This window comes from Mobula hypostoma, chromosome 9 (assembly GCF_963921235.1).
Source record: "Mobula hypostoma chromosome 9, sMobHyp1.1, whole genome shotgun sequence".
Taxonomy (NCBI): domain Eukaryota; kingdom Metazoa; phylum Chordata; class Chondrichthyes; order Myliobatiformes; family Myliobatidae; genus Mobula; species Mobula hypostoma.
In genome coordinates, this window is record NC_086105.1 from 54,688,197 (window position 1) to 54,713,025 (window position 24,829).

At 42.7% G+C, this 24,829-nt stretch overlaps 1 protein-coding gene across 3 annotated transcripts in view; it reads left to right on the forward strand.

The window, feature by feature from the left end:
• The window catches only part of LOC134351730 (cytidine and dCMP deaminase domain-containing protein 1-like), a 121,451-nt gene that overhangs the window by 36,878 nt on the left and 59,744 nt on the right, over positions 1-24,829 (forward strand). For all 3 annotated transcript variants that reach the window (XM_063058314.1, XM_063058316.1, XM_063058315.1), the window contains exons 8-10: positions 5,658-5,844; positions 16,074-16,502; positions 17,961-18,016. In XM_063058314.1, the coding sequence (XP_062914384.1) occupies positions 5,658-5,844; positions 16,074-16,502; positions 17,961-18,016 (672 nt within the window). The remainder of the gene's footprint in view (positions 1-5,657; positions 5,845-16,073; positions 16,503-17,960; positions 18,017-24,829) is intronic.

The following is a 24,829-nucleotide window of genomic DNA, read 5'->3' on the forward strand; positions in this document are numbered from 1 at the left end:
TGATTGGCATGATTTAGCAAATGGAGTTACGAGATATGGTACAATAATTACAAAGCACCATTTCCCGAGGAACTCCCACCGACACCCTACCAACGACAGCCGGTGTTACCGTCTGCATGATTGGCACCCCTAGTGACTATCGGAGAGGGGGGAGCGGGGGGGGGGCAAATCAAAACCAGAATATAACACACACCACACCGTTCGGGGTACAGCAGCTTAGAGATATTACTAAAGATATCGGGACGTGTGCTCAGAGACGATCCTCGAGAGCTTTTCCAAGCAACTAGTCATCAGAGAATAATATATGGCCTAAACGACTCTGAGGAAAGCAAACTGATTGTAATGTGTTTACACCCAAATATACACTCAGCTTTGCCAGATATACAATGACATGGTGGGGGAACAAGTGAGGAACTGAAAAACGCAATGATGACTGTTATAGTAGTTAACAGAGGGGACCCGGTAGACGCGCTAGGCAAATGTTACCGAGGGAGAGGTGAACATCCCACTGCATTTGTATCCCATTTATGGACTGTGTTCCAAGGGGTTTATGGGACAGCGTTACAGCGGGACCATTTAGGACCAGAAGCATCAAACAGATGTTTGAGGACACTGGTCTCTCACTGTACCGATGAATCTAAAAAGGCACTGGAAATGTTTGATCCTTCTGAACCCACACATACTGAGGCATGGGTACTGAGGGAAATGTGTAGAGCATGGGAAAAGGAGACACAAAGACCATCTAAGCTCTCTAATAGGAAGGGGATGCCTGTTAAAAGTCACGCACCTGCCTCGAGAAATGAGGGTAGGTGACCCACCCTGAGGGTCTCCCTGCCACACCATCAAGGGGCAAGGAAGGGCAGAGGAAATGGAACAGGGCCAGGAACGGGGAGAACTGAAGGTGGAGTAATTAAATTAAATGCTATAACTGTGGTCAAGAGGGGCACGTTAAGAGAGAATGTCCAAACCTAAAACAAGAAAGAGCAGAGCAATGCAGTTTGCCCTTGGAGGGGCCAGAAAGACAGAGCCCACAAAATAACATGGTGGAGACATTACCATCCAAGGAATTGTACCCTGTGTTTCAATGACAGTGTCAGGCCTCACCAACATGGGTGTGTGACGCAAGGTGGGATGAAACCGGAAGACCTCTAGTGAGTGGAAGGGTCAGAGGCCGCCCTGTTACCTTTTTATGGGACACTGGAGGATCCCGAACCACCATCAACACCACTAATATAAATAGCATGAATTGGGAGATACAAGGTAAAATTATCCTACGTGGATTCACAGGACATTCACAAGTGGGAAATGTGAGTGTACCATTGGAAGTTAGAACAGGAGACATACCATTGGAACATTCAGTAGTGCTGGTGAAATTACCCAGGGACGCCAATTCTGTTACAAGAATCACCCCTTGTAATAATGATCAGTGAGGCACAGAAAATCTGTATATACAGACAAAGTAACTTATATTATTTCAACTAAAAAAGCAGGTGGGTTCACACTCTTATCTACCTGTGTGCTCCCTGCTAGAACACCAGGGAGCAGGAACATATACTGGGGAGTGTTTACATGCCAAGTAGGGTTTTTTTATGACCCAGTTAACTGTATGATTTGGCAAATGCCAACTGGCATGAATAACATACACCACATGCAGATCTCAGTTGGAGAGTATCAGAACAGAATATGTACAATGGATGAAATGTGGATAAAACCAGGGGAGATGAGCAGTGATCAGGTGGTGCAGCAAATTATTGCACAGAACTCGGGGGTATTTGCAAGGCACAAGCATGTCTGCGGAAAGATGGCTGGCAGTGTGTGCATACAAGGTCCAGACCACAAACCACAGAAGCAATATGGGTTTCCCAAAAAAGCAGAGGAAGATATCGGTAAGGTAATGCAGAGTTTGGTACAACATGGGGTACTGAGGCCAGTAGCCTCCACTAACAACACCCATATGGCCAGTGAGGAAACCGGATGGTAGTTGGAGGTTGACAATAGACTATCGAGAGCTGAATATAGTAACTCTGTTAACAGCCCCAACTATAGCAACTAACCCGGAGACAGTGGTCAAACAGAATGAAAGAGCGCAAGGGTTCACAGTTTTAGACATAAATAATAGATTTTGGTCTATCCCACTAGAAAGAGAGTGCCGATACAAGTTTGCATTTACCTTTCAGGGACAGCAGTATACATGGAATGCCCTACCACAGGGGTTCCATAATTCTCCGTCTATATTTCACCAACGCTTAGGTGAAGGGTTAAAACGGTTTTCAGAACCCAAGTGCTTGGTCCAATATGTAGATGACCTGCTCCTGCAGACCGAAACCAAGCAGGAACATTATCAGCTCTTGACAGAACTGTTGCAATTATTACTTGCATTGGGACTAAAGGTAAACCCTAAAAAAGCACAGGTAATGAAACAAGAAGTTAGTTTTTTGGGAATGATCTTGACATTGGGGAAAAGAGAAACTGATAAGCGAAGAGTAGAATCAGTTATGAAACTGCCTATTCCCCGAGACCTGAAAGGGCTGTGGTCCTTTCTGGGGCTGGTAGGATACTGTAGAGATCACATTGATGGGTTTCCCACTAAGGCAGCTCCTTTAGTGGAGTTACTGAAAAAGAATGTGACGTGGGGATGGAAATCAGAATACACCCGGGCCATCACAGCTTTGAAGCAAGCGTTGGCCACTGCGCCTGCTCTAAAAAACCAAATCCAGATGAGCCATTCTCATTGGAGGTGGCAACAACTGATACCACCCTCTCAGCAGTGCTATTACAGGAGACGCATGGGAAGTTGAGATCAGTAGCGTATGCATCACGCATGCTCTCACCAGTAGAACAGGTGAAAAACACTTGTTAGTAGTTTTTTTGGGCAGTACAACATTTCGCCTACATAGGGACTTACAATACTGACAGTACATATCCCCATACAATTACTGTTAGATGAAAGGATTAAAGATGGTTCAGTAAGCCAAAACAGAATTGCTAGATGGACATTGCTGTTGCAAGGAAGAAACATTAGTGTAAAGCCAGTAAGCACTACCTCTATGTTAGCTGATAACCTGGTGTACCAAGGAAATGAACACGAGTGACAAGTTGTGATAGCAAATGATCCCAAGAGTCCATTTGTATCAAAACAAAAAAGAGGGAGTGGAAGCAAATCAGATAAAGTAATGACTGAGAACAAAGAAACAAAGGAAAAAGAAAAACCCTACTTTAAAATTTTCATAGATGGCTCCTCATCAGTACAGGATGGTGAGAGGAGAACTGCATGTGGCATATATATAGAGGATGAACATGGCCAGAAAAGGTATAGTATGGCTTTAAAGTTACCCAAAACCATGAGTGCACAGGCAGCAGAATTGGCAGCTGTAGCATATGTGATTAGCCACCCAGAATGTTTTCCGCCCGGGTCAGTCATACACTCTGATAGTATGTATGTTTGTAACAGCCTTACAGAACATTTGCCTCTGTGGGAAGCCAGAGGGTTTGTTTCAGCTGATGGGAAGCCTCTCCCATCTGCCGCTTTTATTACAATATATATTTGAAGAGGCAAAGGGAAAAGAATATGGAGTTGTAAAGGTGAAAGCCCACTCTAAATTATCTCCTGAGGGAAATAGAAAGGCTGACGAAATGGCAAAGCAAGGTGCTTTATTGCGCAGGAATGGCAGCCACAGATTGGGGAGATTAGGAGGCAGAAAGGACAACAGATTAAAGTTATGGATTTAACAAAGGAGCAAAAGAAAGATAAAGAATTTTAAAAATTGATAGAAGGTGCAAGGTCTGAAATATACAAAGAGCACAAGGGAGTGTTTGTCAAAGATGGAGTTGTCCTTCATGAAGGAAAGTTTGTGGTTCCAGAGGGAGGAAGAAATCAGATGATCCATTGGTACCATGATCTATGAGGACACCAGGGGTGCGAAAGCACCCTGGAAAAGATCAAGGAAGTGGGCTGGCGGCCTGAAGAAGGATGATGTGGAGCATTATGTCAAAAATTGCTTGATTTGTGCACAATATAATCCTGATAGAAATGTAAAGAAAGGAGCCCTTCGACACATCAGACCAGTGGAAGGGCCTTGGACTAATTTGCAGATAGATTATGTTGTTCCTTACGTGTTCAGAGAAACTGTTTGGAGTCCACAAAATTTGGTGGGTTGGGGGAAGACAACTGGCTTGTCTGCTTCCCCTGTCCTTGATCAGAGTGAAGTTTCTTCTGTCCAACAGAGTGCAATGAAGATTTAACAAATTTGACTCTTGGGATTGGAATTGGTTTATTATTATCACATGTCCTGAGAGATAGGGAAAAGCTTGTCTTGCAGACTGTTCACACAGATCAGATAATTACACAGTGCATTGCAGTACTATAATAGAAGTAATGAATGGATCTGCAAGGAGCAGCTTGCAATGAGTCACCACGCTTTGGCACCAATTTATGAATCTGGAAATTTTCAAGTGTACTTTCCAAGTTGAAATGAAAGAAATCCCTGGTCCCAAACTGAGCACACTTGGATGACTTCAATCCTATTGTGGATAGATATTGATATTCTTCCTCCCATTATAGTAGATCAGAGTTCATCCCTCATATAAAATATCCATATGCTATTGTACAGAATTAATAGAGTTGCTGCCTCTTAACTCAAGTGACCAAAGTCTGGTGATGTCTGCGTGGGGTATGCACATTCTCTTTGAAATCGTTGGGCAGGTGGCAATGGGGGATGGGGAATGTGGTGGAGGTATTATCTCATAAAACAAAATTAAGCAGCCTGGGCCTATAACCTCCAGAGGTTATCAAGGTAAGTGGGCATTGAAATGTTTTAAGTTCTTATGGGATTTGACAGGAAAGATGCAAAGTTGATGTTTTTCTTGGCTCAGCAAAATAGTCTCAAGTAACCAGACGGTGAATATACGCAATTGTATAACCATCAGGGCTGTGGAGGATTAGATGCTGAGAATATGAGTTGGGGTGAACTCTGAACTTCCCTCAGATTCAGCTGCCTACAAAGACTCACCTTCATTCTACTTGCTTCATGATGACATGCATATCATGATCTTAACAACAACAGATCTAGTCAGGGCAGACCAGTGCCAAGAACACTGCAATGCAACATTATCCCAACATAATCATCTATCTTACTGCAATGCTGCCCCTCATCTCCAACAAACTTCCCACAGGTGTTGAGCTGAGTAGATGGGAGAGGCCAAATGGCCTGTTCCTGATTCTAAAGTCCTTATAACTGATTTCTTTGAAGTTTTTGAGATGTTGATGAAAGTATTATTGTAGAGATTGGGCATCTGGAAGACAAACACCAACCTCCCTTCTTTGGAAGCCCATGGAATTAGGAGAGAGAAGGCTGTGAATATGTAATTGGTGCATTAGTGGTTGATGGGTGTTTTCCAAATCAGGTTTACAGGACCTTTGGTTCAGGATCAACGTGATACAGTTCTGCTTTTATAACTCACAGGGATTCTGGTGTAGCATTTCCTGAGGCAGCAGTGGGCATTATTGGATTGTTTTTACTCTGAGCCTGACTACACCAAGAACAATGATCAGTTTCTATCTATGTGATGCATGGCTGCTGTTGGCCCAGACTACGTTTACTGTGCATTTTATAGTAACCTTTCTCATTTTTTGTTTTAACTCATGGCTGTCCCCACAGGTTAACAAAACTGGAATTGTCGTGTGTGAGTCTAGTTCCGTGCAGAGGATTGTGGCGATGGATTGCTCCCGGAAAAAGTTACATGCTGCCCAGCTCGTCACCATGCACCTGTCCAAGGCAATCACAGGATGTAATGTGTACCTGTCCAGGAAACCCTGCACAGAGTGTGCAAAGTGTCTAGTTCAAGGCAAGCTCTTAACTTCACTAAATCATTAACCCCAGTGCAGTTCTTTCCCAATGTTCTCCTCTCCCAAAGCTCTGGGTGCTGGATGCCTTGGAGGAGATAGCCTTCATATCACTACCAGGTGCCATATTTCTTTTATAGGAATTGTGAACGCAACCCAGTCCAACACGAAAACCAGACTCCCCTTCACTGAATCTGTCCACACTTCCTGCTGCCTCAAGAAAGCCGCCAACGTAATCAAAGATCTCCTCACTCCCTCTCCCTGGTCATTCATTCTTCTCCCTCTACCATCATGTAAAAGATTCAAAAGCTTGAGAGTTCACTTCACCAGGCTCAAGGACAGTTTCCATCCCACCATTATGAGCCTTGCATGGACCTCTGACACACAAAAAGATGAACTCTTGGTCTCCCAGCCTAGCTCGTTGTGGCCCCAGCACTTTAATTGTCTACCTAGACCACACTTGCAGTGCAATTTAAACACAATATTCCATATTCCCATTTCATTTTTACTATCTTGATATTCTTATAAATGGAATGATCTATAAATGGCACACACACAAATAAAAGCTTTTAACTGTGTCAATAATAATAAGCCAGTATGATTGGGGATGAGAATTGTGAGACAATTCTTAAGTTCTTAAGGCTGAAGCAGTTGATACAATTTTTTGCCATTCTTGAATAAAAAGCTAACTCACCATCATAGCATCTCAAAGGATTGTTGCAGATTTCTTACCTTCACAAGTCCGTCACTAAAAGTTCCAAACTTTTGTACAAACACATCTTTTATCTATTCTGGCAAGCTTTCCTGAGGCTGTTTCAAATCATCACTGCACTCTAGTGCTTTTCCTTTATCCTTCCTCCTGGTGTCTATGTCCCCACTCCCTCAACACCTCAATGTTTATATAACATTGTTCATTGTGCTCTTGTTCAGAATCACAATATGATTTACTGTCACTAACATGTGACATGAAATTTGTTGTTTTGCAGCAGCAATACAATGCAAAAATCTATAAATCACAAAAGTAAATAAGTAGCACAAATAAAAAGGAATAATGAGGAATAATGGTTCATCAATTGTTCAGAAACCTGATGGCAGAGGGGAAGAAGCTGTTCCTGAAATGTTGAGCTTGGGTCATCAGGCTCCTATATGTCCTCTCCAATAGTATTAATGAGAAGAGGACATTTTCTGAATGGTGAGGGTCCTTAATGATGTATGCCACCTTCTTGAGGTAGCTCCTCTTGAGGATATCCTCGATGGAGGGGAGGGTTGCACTAGTAATGGAGAAGGCTAAGTCTACAACCCTCTGCAGCCTCACAATCCTGTGCATGCAACTGTCAGAATGCTCTCTATGGTACATTCTATAGAAATTTGTAAGAGTCTCTGGTGACATACCAAATCTCCTGAAACTCCTAATGAAGCTGATGTTGTGTCTTCATTATGATTACATCAATGGGTTGGGCCCAGAATAGATCCTCTGAGATGTTGAAACCAAGGAACTTGAAGCGGCTTACTCTTCCCAGCACTGACCCCTCAATAAGGACTGGCGTGTGTTCTCTGATTCCCCTTCCTGAAGTCCACAATTAATTCTTTGGTCTTGTTGATGCTGACTGTGAGGTTGTTGTTGTGATACCACTCAGCCAGCCAATCTATCTCACTCCTATAAGCATGTATCCTTGCATTACACCTGTGTTAATAGTCTCTTTCTCCATCTGGTACTGGACTGGCAAGAAGACGGGTATATGGGACTGAGTGGGATCTGGGATCAGACATGATGGAATGGCAAAGCAGACTCAATGGGCTGAATGGCCTAATTCTGCTCCTATGTCTTATGGTCTTGTGGCTTCATGGTCAACCCCTCAGCTACAATTTCACTACCCCACGCTCTTTAAACACATCCATCATCAAAACAACCCTCGTCACTTGAACACCTTCCTTGTCCATTCTGCACTCTTAATGTTGACTCACCTAAAAGCTCATCCACCAGGGTCCATAAGTCCATAAGACCTAGGAGTAGAATTAGGCCATTCAGCGCATCGAGTCTACCCTGCCACTCCATCATGACTGATCCTGGATCCCACTCAACCCCGTACACCTGTCTTCTCGCCATATCCTTTGATGCCCTAACCAATGAGGAAATGATCAACTTCCATCTTAAATATACAGACTTGGGCTCCACCGCAGTCTGTGGCAGAGCATTCCACAGATTTACTACTCACTGGCTAAAAGAAAATAAATTACCTCCTCACCTTAAGTCTATAATGTCAACCCTCAATTTTGTGGCTATGCCCTCTAGTTGTGGATACTCCCACCATAGGACATATCCTCTCCACATTCACTTTATCTAGTCCTTTCAACATTCAGTAGGTTTCAATGAGTTCCCACACATTCTTTTAAATTCCAGTGAGTACAGGCCCAAAGCTGACGAATGCTTATTTGTTAACCCCTTCATTCCTTTCCTGGAATTATCCTCGTGAACCTCCTCTGGACTCTCTCCAATGACAACACATCCTTTCTGAGATATGAGACCTAAAACTGTTGATAATACTCCAAGTGTGGCCTGACTATTGTCTTATAAAGCCTCAGCATTATCTCCTTGCTTTTATATTCTATTCCCCTTGAAATAAATGCCAACATTGCGTTTGTCTTCTTTGCCACACACTCAACCTGTAAATTAATCTTTTGGGAGTCTTGCACGAGGCCTCTGATGTCCCTCTGCACCTCTGATGTTTGAACCTTCTCCCCATTTAGATAATAATCCACACTATTGTTCCTTTTACCAAAATGCATTATCATACATTTCCTAACACTGTATTCCATCTGCCACTTTTTTGCCCATTCTTCCAATTTGTCTAAGTCCTGCTGCAATCACGTTGCTTCCTCAGCAGTACCTCCCCCTCCACCTATCTTTGTATCATCTGCAAACTTTGCACAAAGCCGTCAATTCCACTATCTAAATCATTGACAAACAATGTGAAAAGCAGTAGAGTCCTAATACTGACCCCTGACCCACAAGTCACCGGCAGCAAATCAGAAAAGCCCCCTTTTATTCCCACTAGCTGCATCCTGCCTGTCAGCCATTCCACTATCCATGCCTGTATCTTTCCTGTAACTCCATAGGATTTTAACTTGTTAGCAGCCTCATGTGTGGTACCTTATCAAATGCCTTCTGAAAATCCGAGTAAATTGCATCCACTGCCTCTCCTTTGCCCATCCTGCTTGTTACTTCCTTGAAAAACTCATAACAGATTTGTCAGGCAAGATTTCCCTTTATAGAAACCATGCTGATTTTGACTTATTTTGTCATTAATCTCTAAAGTACCTCAAAATCTCATCCTTAATAATAGACTCCAACACTTTCTCAACCACAAAGGTTAAGCTAACTGGCCTATAATTTCCTTTTGTTTGCCTTCCTCCCTTCTTAAAGAGTGGAGTGATATTTGCAGTGTTCCAGTCCTCTGGGACCATGCCAGAATCAAGTGATTCTCGAAAGATCATGACCAATGCATCCGTTATCTCTTCAGTAGCCTACCTCAGGACTCTGGGATGTAGTCCATATGGCCCAGGTGACTTACCCACCTTAAGATCTTTGACTTTACCTAGTACTTTTTCCTTTGTAATCCTGTATCATTCCTGCTCCCTGACACTTAGAGACCTCTGGCACACTGCTAGTGTCTTCCACAGTGAAGACAGATGCAAGTACCCATTAAGTACATCTGCTATTTCTTTGTTCGCTATTACTACCTCACCAGCATCAGTTTCCAGTGGTCCAATATCAACTCTCACCTCACTTTTACTCTATATAACTGAGAAAAAAACTTTTTCTATCCTGCTTTATATTATTGGCTAGTCTGCCCTCATATTTCATTTTTTCCCTTCTTATGGCTTTTTTAGTTGGATTTTAAAAGCTTCCCAATCATCCAACTTCCCACTCAACTTTTGCTACCTAATATGCCCTTTCCTTGGCCGTTATGCAGCCCTTAACTTCCTTTGTCAGCCACAGTTGCCTACCCCGTCACTTGAGAACAACTTCTTCAATGGAACATATTTATCCTGTGCCTTGTGAACAATTCCCAGAAACTTCAGCCATGTCTGCTCTGCCGTCATCCCCACCAGTGTTCTCCTCCAATCCACCTGGGCAAGCACCTCTCTCATCCTTCTGCATTCCCTTTATTCCATTGTGACACAGGTACATGTGAGTTCTGATACTCCATCTCAAATTGCAGTATGAATTCAATCATATTATTCCTGCCTCCTAACAGTTCATTTACTCCCTAATAAGATCTGGGTCATTTCACAACACCCAATCTAAGATAGCCTTTCCCCAAGTAGGCTCAAGCACAAGCTGCTCTAAAAAAACCATCTTGTAGGCACTCAACAAATTCCCTCTCTTGTGATCCGACACCAACCTGATTTTCTCAATACCCTTGCATATTGAAGTCTCCTGTTACAATTGTGTCATTACCCTTATTACATGTCTTTTCCAGCTCCCTTTGCGATCTCAACCCCACATCTTGGCTACTATTTGGAGGCCTATATATGATTCCCTTACCCTTGCAGTTTCTTAACTCCACCCTCAAAGATCCAACATTCTCTGACCCTATGTCACCACTTTCTAAAAATGTAGTTCCATCTTTTACAAACAGAGCCACACCACCACCTATGCCTTCCTGTCTGTCCTTTCCATTCAAAGTATATCCTTTGATGTTAAGCTCCCAACTATGGCTTTCTTTCAGTCACGACTCAGTGATGCCCACAATGTCATAGCAACCAATCTCTATCTGTGCCACGTGCTTGTCCACCTTATTCCGAATACTATATGCATTTAAATACAGCTCCTTCAGTCCTGCATTCTTCACACTTCTGAATTCTGCCTCTGTGGTACAATTTTACTCTTTGCTCTGTCTGCATTTGTACCCAATCATTGGCTTGTCCTTCCTTACAGTCATGTTACACCCATCATCTACTTGTAAATCTGCTGGCTCATCCTCAGCTTTATCATTCGGGTTCCCATCCCCTTGCCATCTTAGTTTAAACCACTCCCAAAACCTCTAGTAAATCTACCTGCAAGAATATTTTTTTCCCCCTTGGATTCAAGTGCAACCCTTCCCTTTTGCACAAGTCCTTACCATGTTCCTTATTTCTGCGTCCTCTCTAGAATAACACCATTGGAATTGCATTTTTCTCTATCAAGCCCCGATGGCTGCAGTTGTAACTAACAATCAAAAATCTCCTTATTTTAGACTATATAGAGGAACCCATCAGGGTTGTCCTCTTAGTCCTTTATTATTTAGTTTGGCTTTAGAATCACTTGCTATCGCTCTTTGGGATTCCAACTCTGTTCAGGGTATTAAGAGAGGGGATAAAGTACATAAGGTTTCATTGTACGCAGTCGATTTATTAGCTTACATTTCAGACCCTAGGAAATCTATTCCTTCTATGTTATCCATATTTACTGAATTTAGTACTTTCTCTGGATATAAGTTAAATTTACATATAAGTGAATTATTTCCTATTAATAACTATTCGGATCAATATTTTCTAATATCTTCTAATGTTGCTAAAAATTATTTTACCTATCTTGGTATTAAAATTACTAAAAAATTTTAAAGATTTATATAAACATAATTTTCTGCCTTTAATTGAATATACACAACAAACACTTTCAAAATGGTCGTCTATGAAGTTGTCGTTAATTGGTCGAATAAATGCTCTAAAAATGACAATTTTACTGAATTTCTTATACATGTTTCAAGCTGTTCCATCCTTTGTCCCGAAAACGCTTTTTGATAGAATAGATTCTATGATCTTATTATATATCTGGAATAATAAAAGTCCAGAGTGAGTAAACCTTTACCGCAAAAATTTAAAAAAGGTGGTGGCTTGGCTTTACCAAACTTTAGGCTCTATTACTGGGCAATCAATACTCGTTATATTACTTTTTGGATTCACTGTATAGATATACAGGACTGTCCTTCATGGTTAGACTTGGAGAAGAACTCGGTAAAGGGGTTCTCTTTGGCTTCTTTACTGGGAGCTCCTCTTCCCTTTTTGTTTTCTAAGATTGGTAGACAAGATCTTAGTCCCATTGTTAGACATACATTAAAAATTTGGTTACAGTTTCGCAGATCTTTTGACTTAAATAACTTTGTTCTTTCTAGTAATATCCATTTTAATTATATTTTTAAACCATCAATTTTAGACAAGGCCTTTGTTCAATCCCTTCCGACCTATGTTCGTGACACTTCTCACGCTCTTAAACTTTTCGATGATTTTAAGTTCCCTGGCCCCCACCGCTTTATTTTCACCATGGATGTCCAGTCCTTATATACTTCCATCCCCCATCAGGAAGGTCTCAAAGCTCTACGCTTCTTTTTGGATTCCAGACCTAATCAGTTCCCCTCTACCACCACTCTGCTCCGTCTAGCGGAATTAGTCCTTACTCTTAATAATTTCTCCTTTTGCTCCTCCCATTTCCTCCAAACTAAAGGTGTAGCTATGGGCACCCGTATGGGTCCTAGCTATGCCTGCCTTTTTGTTGGGTTTGTGGAACAATCTATGTTCCGTGCCTATTCTGGTATCTGTCCCCCACTTTTCCTTCGCTATATCGACGACTGCATTGGCGCTGCTTCCTGCACACATGCAGAACTCGTTGACTTTATTAACTTTGCCTCCAACTTTCACCCTGCCCTCAAGTTTACCTGGTCTATTTCCGACACCTCCCTCCCCTTTCTAGATCTTTCTGTCTCTGTCTCTGGAGACAGCTTATCCACTGATATCTACTATAAGCCTACTGACTCTCACAGCTATCTGGACTATTCCTCTTCTCACCCTGTCTCTTGCAAAATCGCCATCCCCTTCTCACAATTCCTCCGTCTCCGCCGCATCTGCTCTCAGGATGAGGCTTTTCATTCTAGGACGAGGGAGATGTCTTCATTTTTTAAAGAAAGGGGCTTCCCTTCCTCCACTATCAACTCTGCTCTTAAACGCATCTCCTCCATTTCACGTACATCTGCTCTCACTCCATCCTCCCACCACCCCACTAGGAATAGGGTTCCCCTGGTCCTCACCTACCACCCCACCAGCCTCCGGGTCCAACATATTATTCTCCGTAACTTCCGCCACCTCCAACGGGATCCCACCACTAAGCACATCTTTCCCTCCCCCCCCCTCTGCATTCCGCAGGGATCGCTCCCTACACAACTCCCTTGTCCATTCGTCCCCCCCATCCCTCCCCACTGATCTCCCTCCTGGCACTTATCCGTGTAAGCGGAACAAGTGCTACACATTCCCTTACACTTCCTCCCTTACCACCATTCAGGGCCCCAAACAGTCCTTCCAGGTGAGGCATCACTTCACCTGTGAGTCGACTGGGGTGATATACTGCGTCCGGTGCTCCCGATGTGGCCTTTTATATATTGGTGAGACCCGACGCAGACTGGGAGACCGCTTTGCTGAACATCTACGCTCTGTCCGCCAGAGAAAGCAGGATCTCCCAGTGGCCACACATTTTAATTCCACATCCCATTCCCATTCTGACATGTCTATCCACGGCCTCCTCTACTGTAAAGATGAAGCCACACTCAGGTTGGAGGAACAACACCTTATATTCCGACTGGGTAGCCTCCAACCTGATGGCATGAACATTGACTTCTCTAACTTCCGCTAGGCCCCACCTCCCCCTCGTACCCCAGCTGTTACTCCTTTTTATGCACACATTCTTTCTCTCACTCTCCTTTTTCTCCCTCTGTCCCTCTGAATATACCTCTTGCCCATCCTCTGGGTCACCCCCCCCCATCTTTCTCCCTAGGCCTCCTGTCCCATGATCCTCTCGTATCCCCTTTTGCCTATCACCTGTCCAGCTCTCGGCTCCCTCCCCCTCCTGTCTTCTCCTATCATTTTGCATCTCCCCCTCCCCCTCCAGCTTTCAAATCCCTTACTCACTCTTCCTTCAGTTAGTCCTGACGAAGGGTCTCGGCCTGAAACGTCGACTGCGCCTCTTCCTATAGATGCTGCTTGGCCTGCTGCGTTCACCAGCAACTTTGATGTATGTTGCTTGAATTTCCAGCATCTGCAGAATTCCTGTTGTTTAGGAATAATAACTTCTCTAGATTTGATTTTAGAGGATTGTTTAATGTCTTTTTCTCAGCTAATGGACACATATGATTTGTCTAATGCACAATTTTTTAGATATTTACAAATTAGGAATTTTTATGTGATTTGTTACCAAATTACCCATTTGCTCATTTACTAAATACGATAGATGTTATCTTTCAGCTTAAACCATTCCAAAAAGAATTGATAGCCATCATATATAAACGGCTATTGAATTTACAAATAATGTCTAATGATAAGGTTAAACGTGCTTGGGAATTGGAACTTCAAGAACCATTTTCAGATAATCAATGGAATAAAATTTGTCATTTAGTTAACAATTCATCTATTTGTGCCCGTCACTCCTTGATTCAGTTCAAGGTAGTGCACAGGGCACATATGTCAAAAGATAAACTAGCGCATATTTTTTCTAATATAAATCCTACGTGTGATAGATGTAACACTGAGGTAGCCACTTTAACTCATATATTTTGGTCCTGCATGAAGTGAAATAACTTTTGGAGAGATGTTTTTAGAACATTATCAAAAGTCATAGGTCTGGACCTACAACCTAATTCACTTATTTCAATCTCTGGGGTTATTCCAACGGAAGCAGGAAACGTTCCTGCTTCCGCTCAACGTATGATAGCTTTCTCAACTTTATTGGCTAGGAGAACTATTCAATTGTACTGGAAGGATCCCAATCCACCTACTGTATTTTTTTTTTGGCTCTCCTCCATTATGTCTTGTTTAAGTTTGGAGAAAATAAGAAGGCGGACGTTTGATACATCTTTTAAATTTGAGCAAACTTGGTGACCTTTTATTCAATATTTTCATATGATCTAATTTTTATTACTTTTATAGTTAATTATTCTTTTTTCTCCGTGAATTTTTAGATTTGATCAGAAGGATTTCCCCTTTTTTTTAACTGTATCCTCAAAATGGATTGCCCAGTCCCCCTTTTTTGGTTTGTTTTTTTGTTTTAGATTAGTTTAGTGGTTTTTTTCTCCAATAATAGAAAAATATGAATTTTTTTTTCATGAACTGTTAAGAGGAGAGCTGGTTCTCTTTTCTCTTTATATTAGCTTAATACTATACATGATTTTGACAGTGTATGCTCCTTTCTCTGTTTGTATTATTATGGAATTATGTATTTGAGATAACCTCTCCTCTGGTTTGTATTTACCCTTATTCTTTTAAATCAATAAAAAAAGATTGAAAGTGGAATTTCATTTTTCCACCATCAAGCCGCTGGCTTCTGAACTTGAAGTGTTCCTTGCTTCCAGATCTGCAGCTTTCAATGTATTCAACCTTTGCCACATCACACCTTCAGTCTGCCCATCTTTCTCACTGATACTTCCTTTCAAAGGGCAGACTTACAACTGGTAAATTGGTAAATTAGTTTATATTGTCACATGCACCGGTACAGTGAAAAACTTTGTTTTGCATACCATCCATGCAGTTTATTTCATTACATAAGTACAAGGAAAAGCAGTAACAATGCAGAATAAATTTGCTAATGGTTACAGATAAAATGCATTACCAACAATAGATAAGGTGCAAGGTCATAATGAGGTAAATTGTGAGGTCAAAGGTCCATCTTATCATAATAGGAGACCATCCAATCATCTTAAAACAGCGATATAGAATCTGTTTTTGATCCTGGTGGTTCGTGCTTTCAGTCTCTTGTATCTTCTGCCCAATGGCAAGGAGAAGGGATGATGTCTGGGCTGGGTGCAGTCTATGATTATATTGCCCGCTCTAACAAGACAGTGATAAGTGTAAACAAGGTCCATTGAGTGGAGACTTAACAGATTTCTTACTTATTTCAGTACCAACTGGGAAGATTCAGCCCAGTGTGTCCATGCTGACTTCCATAAGAGCAATCCCATATCTTATCCCTTCTCCCTGTGGCCTTGAAACTTATTCTCTCCCACACCCCCATCAACTCCCCTTTTGTTTCCTTTCTCGCAGCAGTTAATTTCTAAAACAAATGGAAACTCCTGGGATTTACATTGTAGTTAGTAAATTGATTTGCTTTGATTCCAAGTACTTATCATTCATGTGCTTGTTTGTTTATTTTAGTTTAATTTATTAAACCATCTAACCTTAAGAACTGCTGTTTGCTCATTCATTCTAGGAGGGGTTCATTCCATATTTTTCTGGCCCAAGGAGCCTGAATTTAAGCGCATGAACAAAAATTATAAGGAAGACCTTAAAAACGTCAACCAAATCTTCCGAAGCAGCAGCACCTTTGTGCTGCCCTATGTGCCGGCCATTGATGACAAGCTAGCTGAATTCATACTCTGCCAGCGTACTCGCAGACAGAAATGTAAAGAATGTCGGCGTTCCAGTCCAAAGACCAACTTGCGAGAAGAGATGGTAGAATATTGTAGTGACTGTGACTTGCCTGTCTCACCAACCATGGAAAGCAAAATAGCCTCTACACTCCAGAGCTATAATGCACTCCTGAACTGTAACCATGGCACTTTCACTGAAACCAAGGAATTGTCCCTGGAGCATGTTACTCACTCATTGCAACTTTGCTTCCTCCTGGCTGCTCGATCAGGTTTGTTACTGAGTCAAAATTCGATATAGTATTATTGGCATCAGCATAAAGTATCTTGATATTGGTATTGGAATTGGTTTATTATTGTCACATGTACCAAGATAAAGTGAAAAACTTGTCTTATATATTGATCATAATGATTAAATTATTTCACAGTCCATTGAGATAGTAGAAGATAAAGCAATAACTGAGTTGATTGTCAGCGAGGAGGAGATATTATCACCAATCCGCACAGATTGTGGTCTTCTGGTTAGGAGGTCGAGGATCCAATTGCAGAGGGAGGTACAGAAGCCCAGATTCTGTAACTTTTCAATCAGGATTGTGGGAATGATGGTGTTAAATGTTGAGCTATAGTTGATGAACAGCATCCTGACATAGGTGTTTGTATTGTCCACATGGTCTAAGGCCGTGTGAAGAGCCACTGAGTTTGCATCTGCTGTTGACCTATTGTGGTGATAGACAAATTGCAGTGGGTCCAGATCCTTGTTGAGGCAGGAGTTTGATCTAGTCATGACCAACCTCTCAAGCATTTCATCACTGTAGATGTGAGTGCTACTGGGCAATAGTCATTAAGACAACTCACAGTATTCTTCTGGTATAATTGTTGCCTCTTTGGGGCAAGTGGGAACTTCCACCCATAGCAGTGATAGATTGAAAATGTCCCTGAATACTTCCGCTAGTTGGTTGGCACAAGTATTCAGAGCCTTACCAGATACTCCCATCTGCCCTTCCCCACCTCCCACACTTGGTTCCATTCTCACCTTCCTCTCCTGTCATTTGTGGCTCTTTGTCACATCCATTAATCACCACCCCACCTCTGACCCCATTTCCACCCTCCCCTGCTCCATCAGAAAATCACCCCTCCTCATTTGGATCCACCTATTCCAGTTCAGCTCTTGCTACCCTTCCACTCCACTTCAATGGACCTTTTTATACTGGCTATCTCCGTTCTGTCTTTCAGTCCAGGTGAAGGGTCTCTACCCAAAACGTGGCTGTCCATTTCCCTCCATTGTTGCTGCTCCACCTGCTGCGTTCCTCCAGCAGTTTAATTGTTGCTTCAGATTCCAGCATCGACTGTCTCTTGTGTCTCCATCACTTACCTAAAGCTGGGTTACGGACCTGCATTTTAGATCCAGAGATCATTTCAATTTTACTTTCCATATCCTTCCATCATGAATTTTAAACTTAGCCTGTAAAGTTTTTAGCTCTCAATTTAGTTGGATGAATTACTGCAATAATTCTGCTCAGGAACTTTTCTGACTGGTTGAGCAAAGTGAGGAGGATGAATGTGAAGAAATCAGTATGAACTTGAAGAGCTGAAGGGCCTGGTTCTATGCTTCATGACTCTCTCAGGACCACATACAGGCCACTGGCATTGTTAAAATCAGAGGAAAAAAAAACAAAAACAGAGTAAGAACATCTGGCACCAACTCTAACAATTTTAAACTTCCTATCTAGATGATCCAGCAAATGGTATTGGAGCCATAATCTACAACAAGCAGAAGCAGTACATTGTGAGTAAAACTTAACACCTTGGTTTATTAACTCTTGGGATATGGGCAAAGTTTGTGTTTCTTTCCCTTCCAAACAACACTTGAGAAAGTGAGGGCAAGCCTCTCCTTGGACTCCTGCTGATCACCTGGTAAAGAGGTAATTGTGGTACTTTTGAGTTGGGAATTCCAGCATTTTGGCCCAGACACAGTGACCGGTGACAGATTTTCAAGTCAAGTTGGTACTGGGGGGGGGGTAGGGGGTGTGGAGTAAGGATGAAGGATGAGGTGGGGTAGGAGTTCTTGAAGCTGACGTGTTCCCATCTTCCTGCTGCCCTTGTCCATCTTGGAGGTGTAGCATGTATTGGCCAAAGAGTCACAAATTTATACAGTATTAAAACAGACCCTTCAGCCTAACTCATGCATGCTGGCTAATTTACTGACCTAAAGTAATCCCATTTGCCTGCATTTGGCTTGTATCCCCCTAAACATTTCCTGTCCATTATCCTATCTGAGTGACTTTTAATTGTTCTTATTGTACCTGCTCTCCCACTTCCTCTGATAGCTCATTCCACATTCCACATACCTGCCACCCTCGATGTAAAATGTTCCCTTTCAGGTTCCCCTTAAAATTTTTCCCCTTCCCACCTTTTACCTATTTCCATTAGTTTTAGACTCCCTCACTCTGGAGGAAGGACTTGTCCTTAACTACCACCCCATGAACCTTCGCATCCAGTATGTCATTCTCTGCGACTTCCACCAGCTTCAACAGGATCTTGCCACCAAACACATTTTTATTCGACTCCAGTCTCTGTAAGGATCGCTCTCTCCATGATTGCCTTGTCAATTTGTCCCTCCCCATTGATCTCTCTCCTGACACAACCCCTACAAGAGGAGGAATTGTCCATTCACCTCCTCCCTGACTGAAACAGGTGAAGCAACACTCCACCTGTGAGTCTGTCGGGATCATCTACTGTATCCAGTGCTCCAGGTGCAGCCTCTTCTACATCGTGAGACCCAATATAGATTGGGGGACCACTTTTTTGAGCAATTTCGTTCCATCCACAACAAACAGAATTTCCCTGTAGCCAACCATTTTAATTCCAATCCCATTCCCATTCCAACATATTGGTCCATGGCCTCCTCTACTGCCACAATGAGGCCACTCTCAGGTTGGAGGACTAACACCCCCAGATTCTGACTCTGTATCTTCCAATCTGATGACATGAACATTGATTTCTCTAACTTCCAGTAATTTCTCCCCCTCCTCCTTCTCTCTTTTTCCATTCCACATTCTGATGCCCCTCTTACCCTTCTCTTCTCATCTGCTTATCACTTCCCTCTGGTGCCCCTCCTTTCATTAGAACTCAAGTCTCTGGGGGGGTCTTCTCTGCCTCTGCAGGTAACATTTGTTCTGAAACGTTTGCTTTGGGGAATGAGTCTCCACAGGTACATCAGGTGTGTCATCAGCACTGATGACAGGCTTATCTGTAGATGAGGCTGATGTGGTCACATCAGGAGTGCTTCTATGTCAAGGGAGTCCAGGCAAGGTGTTGTTGTGTTTTTCACCTGAGCATCCAGGATTTGGTCCACACGACGTCTCCATACGTTCTCTCCCACCTCCACTGTATACATCAGTGGCCCGTCTATGGCGAAAATTGTACCTGGCTGCCACTTTTCAGTCTGGTAATCACGTGCAAGAACTGACTGTCCAACACTGAAGCTCCGTGTTGACTTAGCATTCCAGTGTTTGAACTGTCTGTTCTGCACATTTTGCCGTACATATGGTTTGAGAAGATCCATGCGGGACCTCAGGTTCCTGTTTGGAAACGTCATCGCTGGGATCTGATTAGTGGTTGCATGTACTGTATTACGATAGGCAAGGAGGAAGTTGTCTATCTTGTGTTTCAGTGGTCGATTTTCGCTGTCCATTGCCTTGATGGCTTTCTTGAATGTCTGCTCAAATCTTTCTGCCAAGTCACTTGTGGATGGGTGGTAAGGGGCAAATGTAAAGTACTTGATTCCATTGTTCTTCACAAAACTTTGGAATTCTTCAGAGACAAATTGTCATCCATTGTCTGTGCAGAGTTGTTCTGGTATTCCACTCCTGGCGAACATGGCCCTCAGAACTGTAATGGTCTTTTCCAATGCAGTTATCTTCATTTTGATCACCCCTGGCCATTTGGAATGTGCATCGACGGCAATTAAAAAGATAGAGTCCATGAATGGTCCAACAAAGTTGATGTGCACTCGTTGCCATGGTGATGAGGGCCAGTCCCATGGATGGAGAGGGGCTTGTGGTGATGTGTTCTGGGTCTTTTGACATCCAGAGCAGTTCTTGGTCAAGTCCTCAATCTGTTTATCAATTCCTGGCCACCACACATAGGCATGGGCAAGACTTTTCATCTTCACGGTACCCAGGTGCCCCTTGTGCAGTTCCTCCAGCACTCTGGTGCGTAGCTTGGGAGGAATCACAACTCGTGAACCACACATTAGTGTTCCCCGACACACTGACAACTGCTCCTTCCTCGCTGAGAAGGCTGGAAACAGTGTGTTACCACGCCCTGGCCATCCCTTTACCGTAATGTCATACACTTTTGACAACATAGGGTCATTATGTGTTTCTCTTTCAATGAGGCTGTTTGTCACTGGTAATTGTTCAACTATTGCTGTGTGAAAGACCTCTGCTGAATCCATTTGTGTAGTTATCTCTGAAGTCGGCAGTGGTAAATGTGACAAACCATCTGCGTTGCCATGTAGCTTGGTCCCCTTGTGTACAGTGTCATACATGTGACCTCCTAAGAAAAAAGACCATCGCTGCAACCTTTGTGCTGTCATCACTGGAACGCCTTTCCTTGGGTTGAAGATTGACACGAGAGGCTGATGATCAGTCAACAGGGTAAACTTTTGACCATGCAGGTAGTGACTGAATTTCTTGACTCCCCACACGAGGCTTTGGGCCTCTCCGTCAATCTGTGCGTAGCTGCATTCAGCTGAAGTTAGCGTTTCTTGAGGCAAAGGCTATTGGTCTTTCTGAGCCATCTGGAAACTTGTGCAATAACACAGTTCCTATCCCATGGGGTGAGGCATCACAAGCCAGTCGGATTGGTAAGGAGGGGTCAAAGTGCGCGAGCACCACTTCTGAAGTTATGAGTCTTATAGTTTCTTGAAATGCTTTCTCACAGCTCTCAGTCCACTTCCATTGTGTCCCTGTCTGTAATAGCGCATTTAGTGGGTGTAGGTCTGTGGATAGGTTAGGCAAGAACTTGTGGTAATAACATACATCAAAGTTGCTGGTGAACGCAGCAGGCCAAGCAGCATCTATAGGAAGAGGCGCAGTCGACGTTTCAGGCCGAGACCCTTCGTCAGGTGGTAATAGTTCGCTAGTCCAAGATATGCTCTCAGCTGAGACACATTTTCAGGTGATGGTGCCTTAAGCACCTCTTCTATCTTGTCTTGAGACATGTGTAAGCCATCCTTGTTGATCACATGCCCACAGTATGAGATTTCCTTTTTGAAAAACTCACATTTCTGTCGATTAGTTCTGAGCCCATATTCTTGTAACCTGGTTCAAGGTTAGAAAGATGTTCATCGTCATCTTTGCCGGTGACAATGATGTCATTCAGGTAACACTGAGTCCCTGGAATCCCCTGCAGGACCTGGTCCATTGCCCTTTGCCAGATTGCAGGAGCTGATGCTATCCCAAACACCAACCTGTTGTACTGGTAAAGTCCTTTGTGTGTATTTATTGTCAAGTATTTCTTGGATGCATCATCAATTTCCATTTGGAGATAAGCCTGGGCCAAATTGATTTTTGTGAAATGTTCCCTTCCTGACAGGGAAGCAAAGATGTCCTCAATATGAGGTAGAGGATACTGTACTGTGTGGAGAACTGGGTTAACAGTCACTTTAAAGTCTCCACATATGCGCACCTTGCTTGGTTTTCCTGGTTTTGTGCTGGAGGTTTTCTTCATCACTGGAACAGTAGGCAAGGCCCATTCACTCCAATCCACCTTTGACAGGACCCCAGTCTGCTCCAGATTTTTCAGCTCAGCTTCTATTGTAGGGCGGATTGCATATGGCACTAGTCTGGCTTTGTGAAATTTTGGACATGCATTTTCCTCAATCTCAATCTTTGCCTTCATGACCTGAAGTATTCCTCTTCCTTTCGTGAGCACTTCCTCAGAGTCAGCAAGTATTTATGACAGTCTCTCAGATGTAGCCTTGCTGCCCTCCTTTGCTGATACAACTAGTGCCTTGATGGTGTGCCAATCCAACTGAATTTTCTTGAGCCATTCACATCCCAGCAATCATGGTCCTCCATTTTTCAGTACATAGAGGTTCAGCTGCTGTGTTTTGTCTCTTGTAGGTCACTGTCACTTTAATTTTACCTTTGGGACGCACTCGCTGTCCTGTGTAAGTCTTTAGCAGTAGTTTAGTTCGTTTCAGAGGTATGTGAGAAAACAGTCATTTGTAGTTGTATACAGATGTACGGGGTCTTTCTTTTTTGTATGTTAAGTTTAAAATGGCTTCTTTGTTATGTTATACTTGGGAATGCTTCTTTGTTATATTAAGTGCTAAGAAAATCTCTAGCTAGACATTTTCTTGGGTTAATACAGATAGCAGGGTGCTATTAGCCAATGGGTGTTCATGTATCATTTTTTTTCGAATGATAATGCTGTCCCATATGACTGGGGACGGGGTTTTTGGCGGGGAGTCGGAGGAGAAACGGAGAGGACGGCGGACGTGCGGAAAGGCTCCGATCACTTCGGGTGGTCCCGAGCCATGAGTCAACAGGATCCAGGTGGTCGTCAGGAATTTATTGAGCTCCAACAGTTGCGCACAAAGAACTTGGAATTTGATAAGTCTTGGTGCCTTTTTTTTCATTACTTCCTTTTCTGTATCGAATTTATAGTAATGTCATAGACTTAGTAATTTCTGTAAAGTGTACTTGGTAAAACGTACTGGGTGTACTGACTGATGATCGATGTTTGGGATTGATTCGGGCGGCAACCAACTCCGTGGGAAGCGTTGAGGCAGGTGCTGGGTGGGATTTCCTCTAGACATATACGAGCCAATATAACTGAGCGTTACACAGAGATCACTGTTAAAGCTGAGCCTGTGTCCAACTCCATCTTCAGTCTCATGCCTGCTACTTGTGGAGTGATCCATATTACTCTTTGATCATCTGTCTCTTTCACGCTATGAAGTTGTAGACAAGACAATTCACTTTTGTCTGAGTCGTTTTCATCAGAACTGCTTTCTTTCATTTTGTGTACATTGTTGTATTTTCCTTTCTGGGGTTTCCTGTTTCTCTGTATTTTGTCCTTTTTCTGCTGTTTACTAGCTTTGTATACTCTGCCAATGTGGCCCTGTTTGCCACAGTTTCTGCATTCTTTGTCTTTAAACCAACAGTCGTCAGGGTCATGTGAAATGTTCCCACAACGGTAACATTTCTTTCCTTCATTTCTGTTCAGTGATATTTTATTTGTAACATATTCCAGAGATTTTTGTTGTATCTCTGAAGCACCCTGTGCTGCTATTTCCAATGATATTGCAATGTTCAGCGCCTTCTCTAATGTAAGGTCTTTTTCACACAGGAGCTTCTTCTGTGTGGTTTCACAGTGCATGTCAGTTGAGTGTCCCTCAATGTGTCTGATGGTGGTGTCTGAAAAAAGGATGCTGTCCAAGTTGCATGCCATCTTGGACAATGTCTCCCATCCACTACATAATGTACTGGTTGGGCACAGGAGTACCTTCAGCCAGAGACTCATTCCACCGAGATGCAACACTGAGCATCATAGGAAGTCATTCCTGCCTGTGGCCATCAAACTTTACAACTCCTCCCTTTGAGGGTGAGACACCCTGGGCCAATAGGCTGGTCCTGGACTTATTTCCTAGCATAATTTACATATTATTATTTAATTATTTATGATTTTATATTGCTATATCTATACTCTATTCTTGATTGGTGCAACTGTAACGAAACCCAATTTCCCTCAGGATCAGTAAAGTATGACTATGACTATGACTATGATTGATAGACGAGCTCCAAATTGACAATGTTCTGATAATTTGCGCAATTCAGCACAATATTCAGAAATGCTTTCATTTTTGCTCTGATTCCGTTTGTGAAATTTCAATCTTTCTGCAATGACCAGTGGTTTGGGGCTTAAATGTTGTTGGAGAATGTCTGCTATTTGCTTGAACATTTTTTTCAGCTGGCTTCTTAGGGGTTAACAAGCTCCGTAGCTGCCCATATGTTTTTGCTCCCATAACACTGAGTAAGACGCTGGCTTTCTTTTCATCATTAACACCATTAGCATCACAATATAACTCCACTCTTTCAATGTAAATTACCCAGTTTTCAATGCTACTATCAAATGCTGTAATGGTTCCAACCATCGTCATCTTTGTTATGTTAATTTAGTCCCATTTTTTCCTTTATTTTCTTTTTAACTAGCTCCTTCCAGTGGCTGCACGATCCACTTGGCTCACATATCCTTTTTTATAGCACCACGAGCGCACTCCGTCTAGATGTGTGTGTTGCTCCTTTTCATCTCCCTTCTCTCTCTTCTCCTCCGAGTGTCATGTGTCGTTATCAACTAAAACACGGCTTTCCGATAGGATGTAGGTTCATAATTCTCTTCGCCAATTTGTTGTGTATGTGGCCTGTCTACACAACTATGTTATTAATAATAAAGCTGGAGACGAGAACTAAATTTCATGGTTCTTTACTGGTAGAGTCTGAACTTTGCACACACCTACAGATCAATATGCACCTAATAGCACATGCAACAACATGTTACTAAAACATAAAATAGTCCTTTATTATAA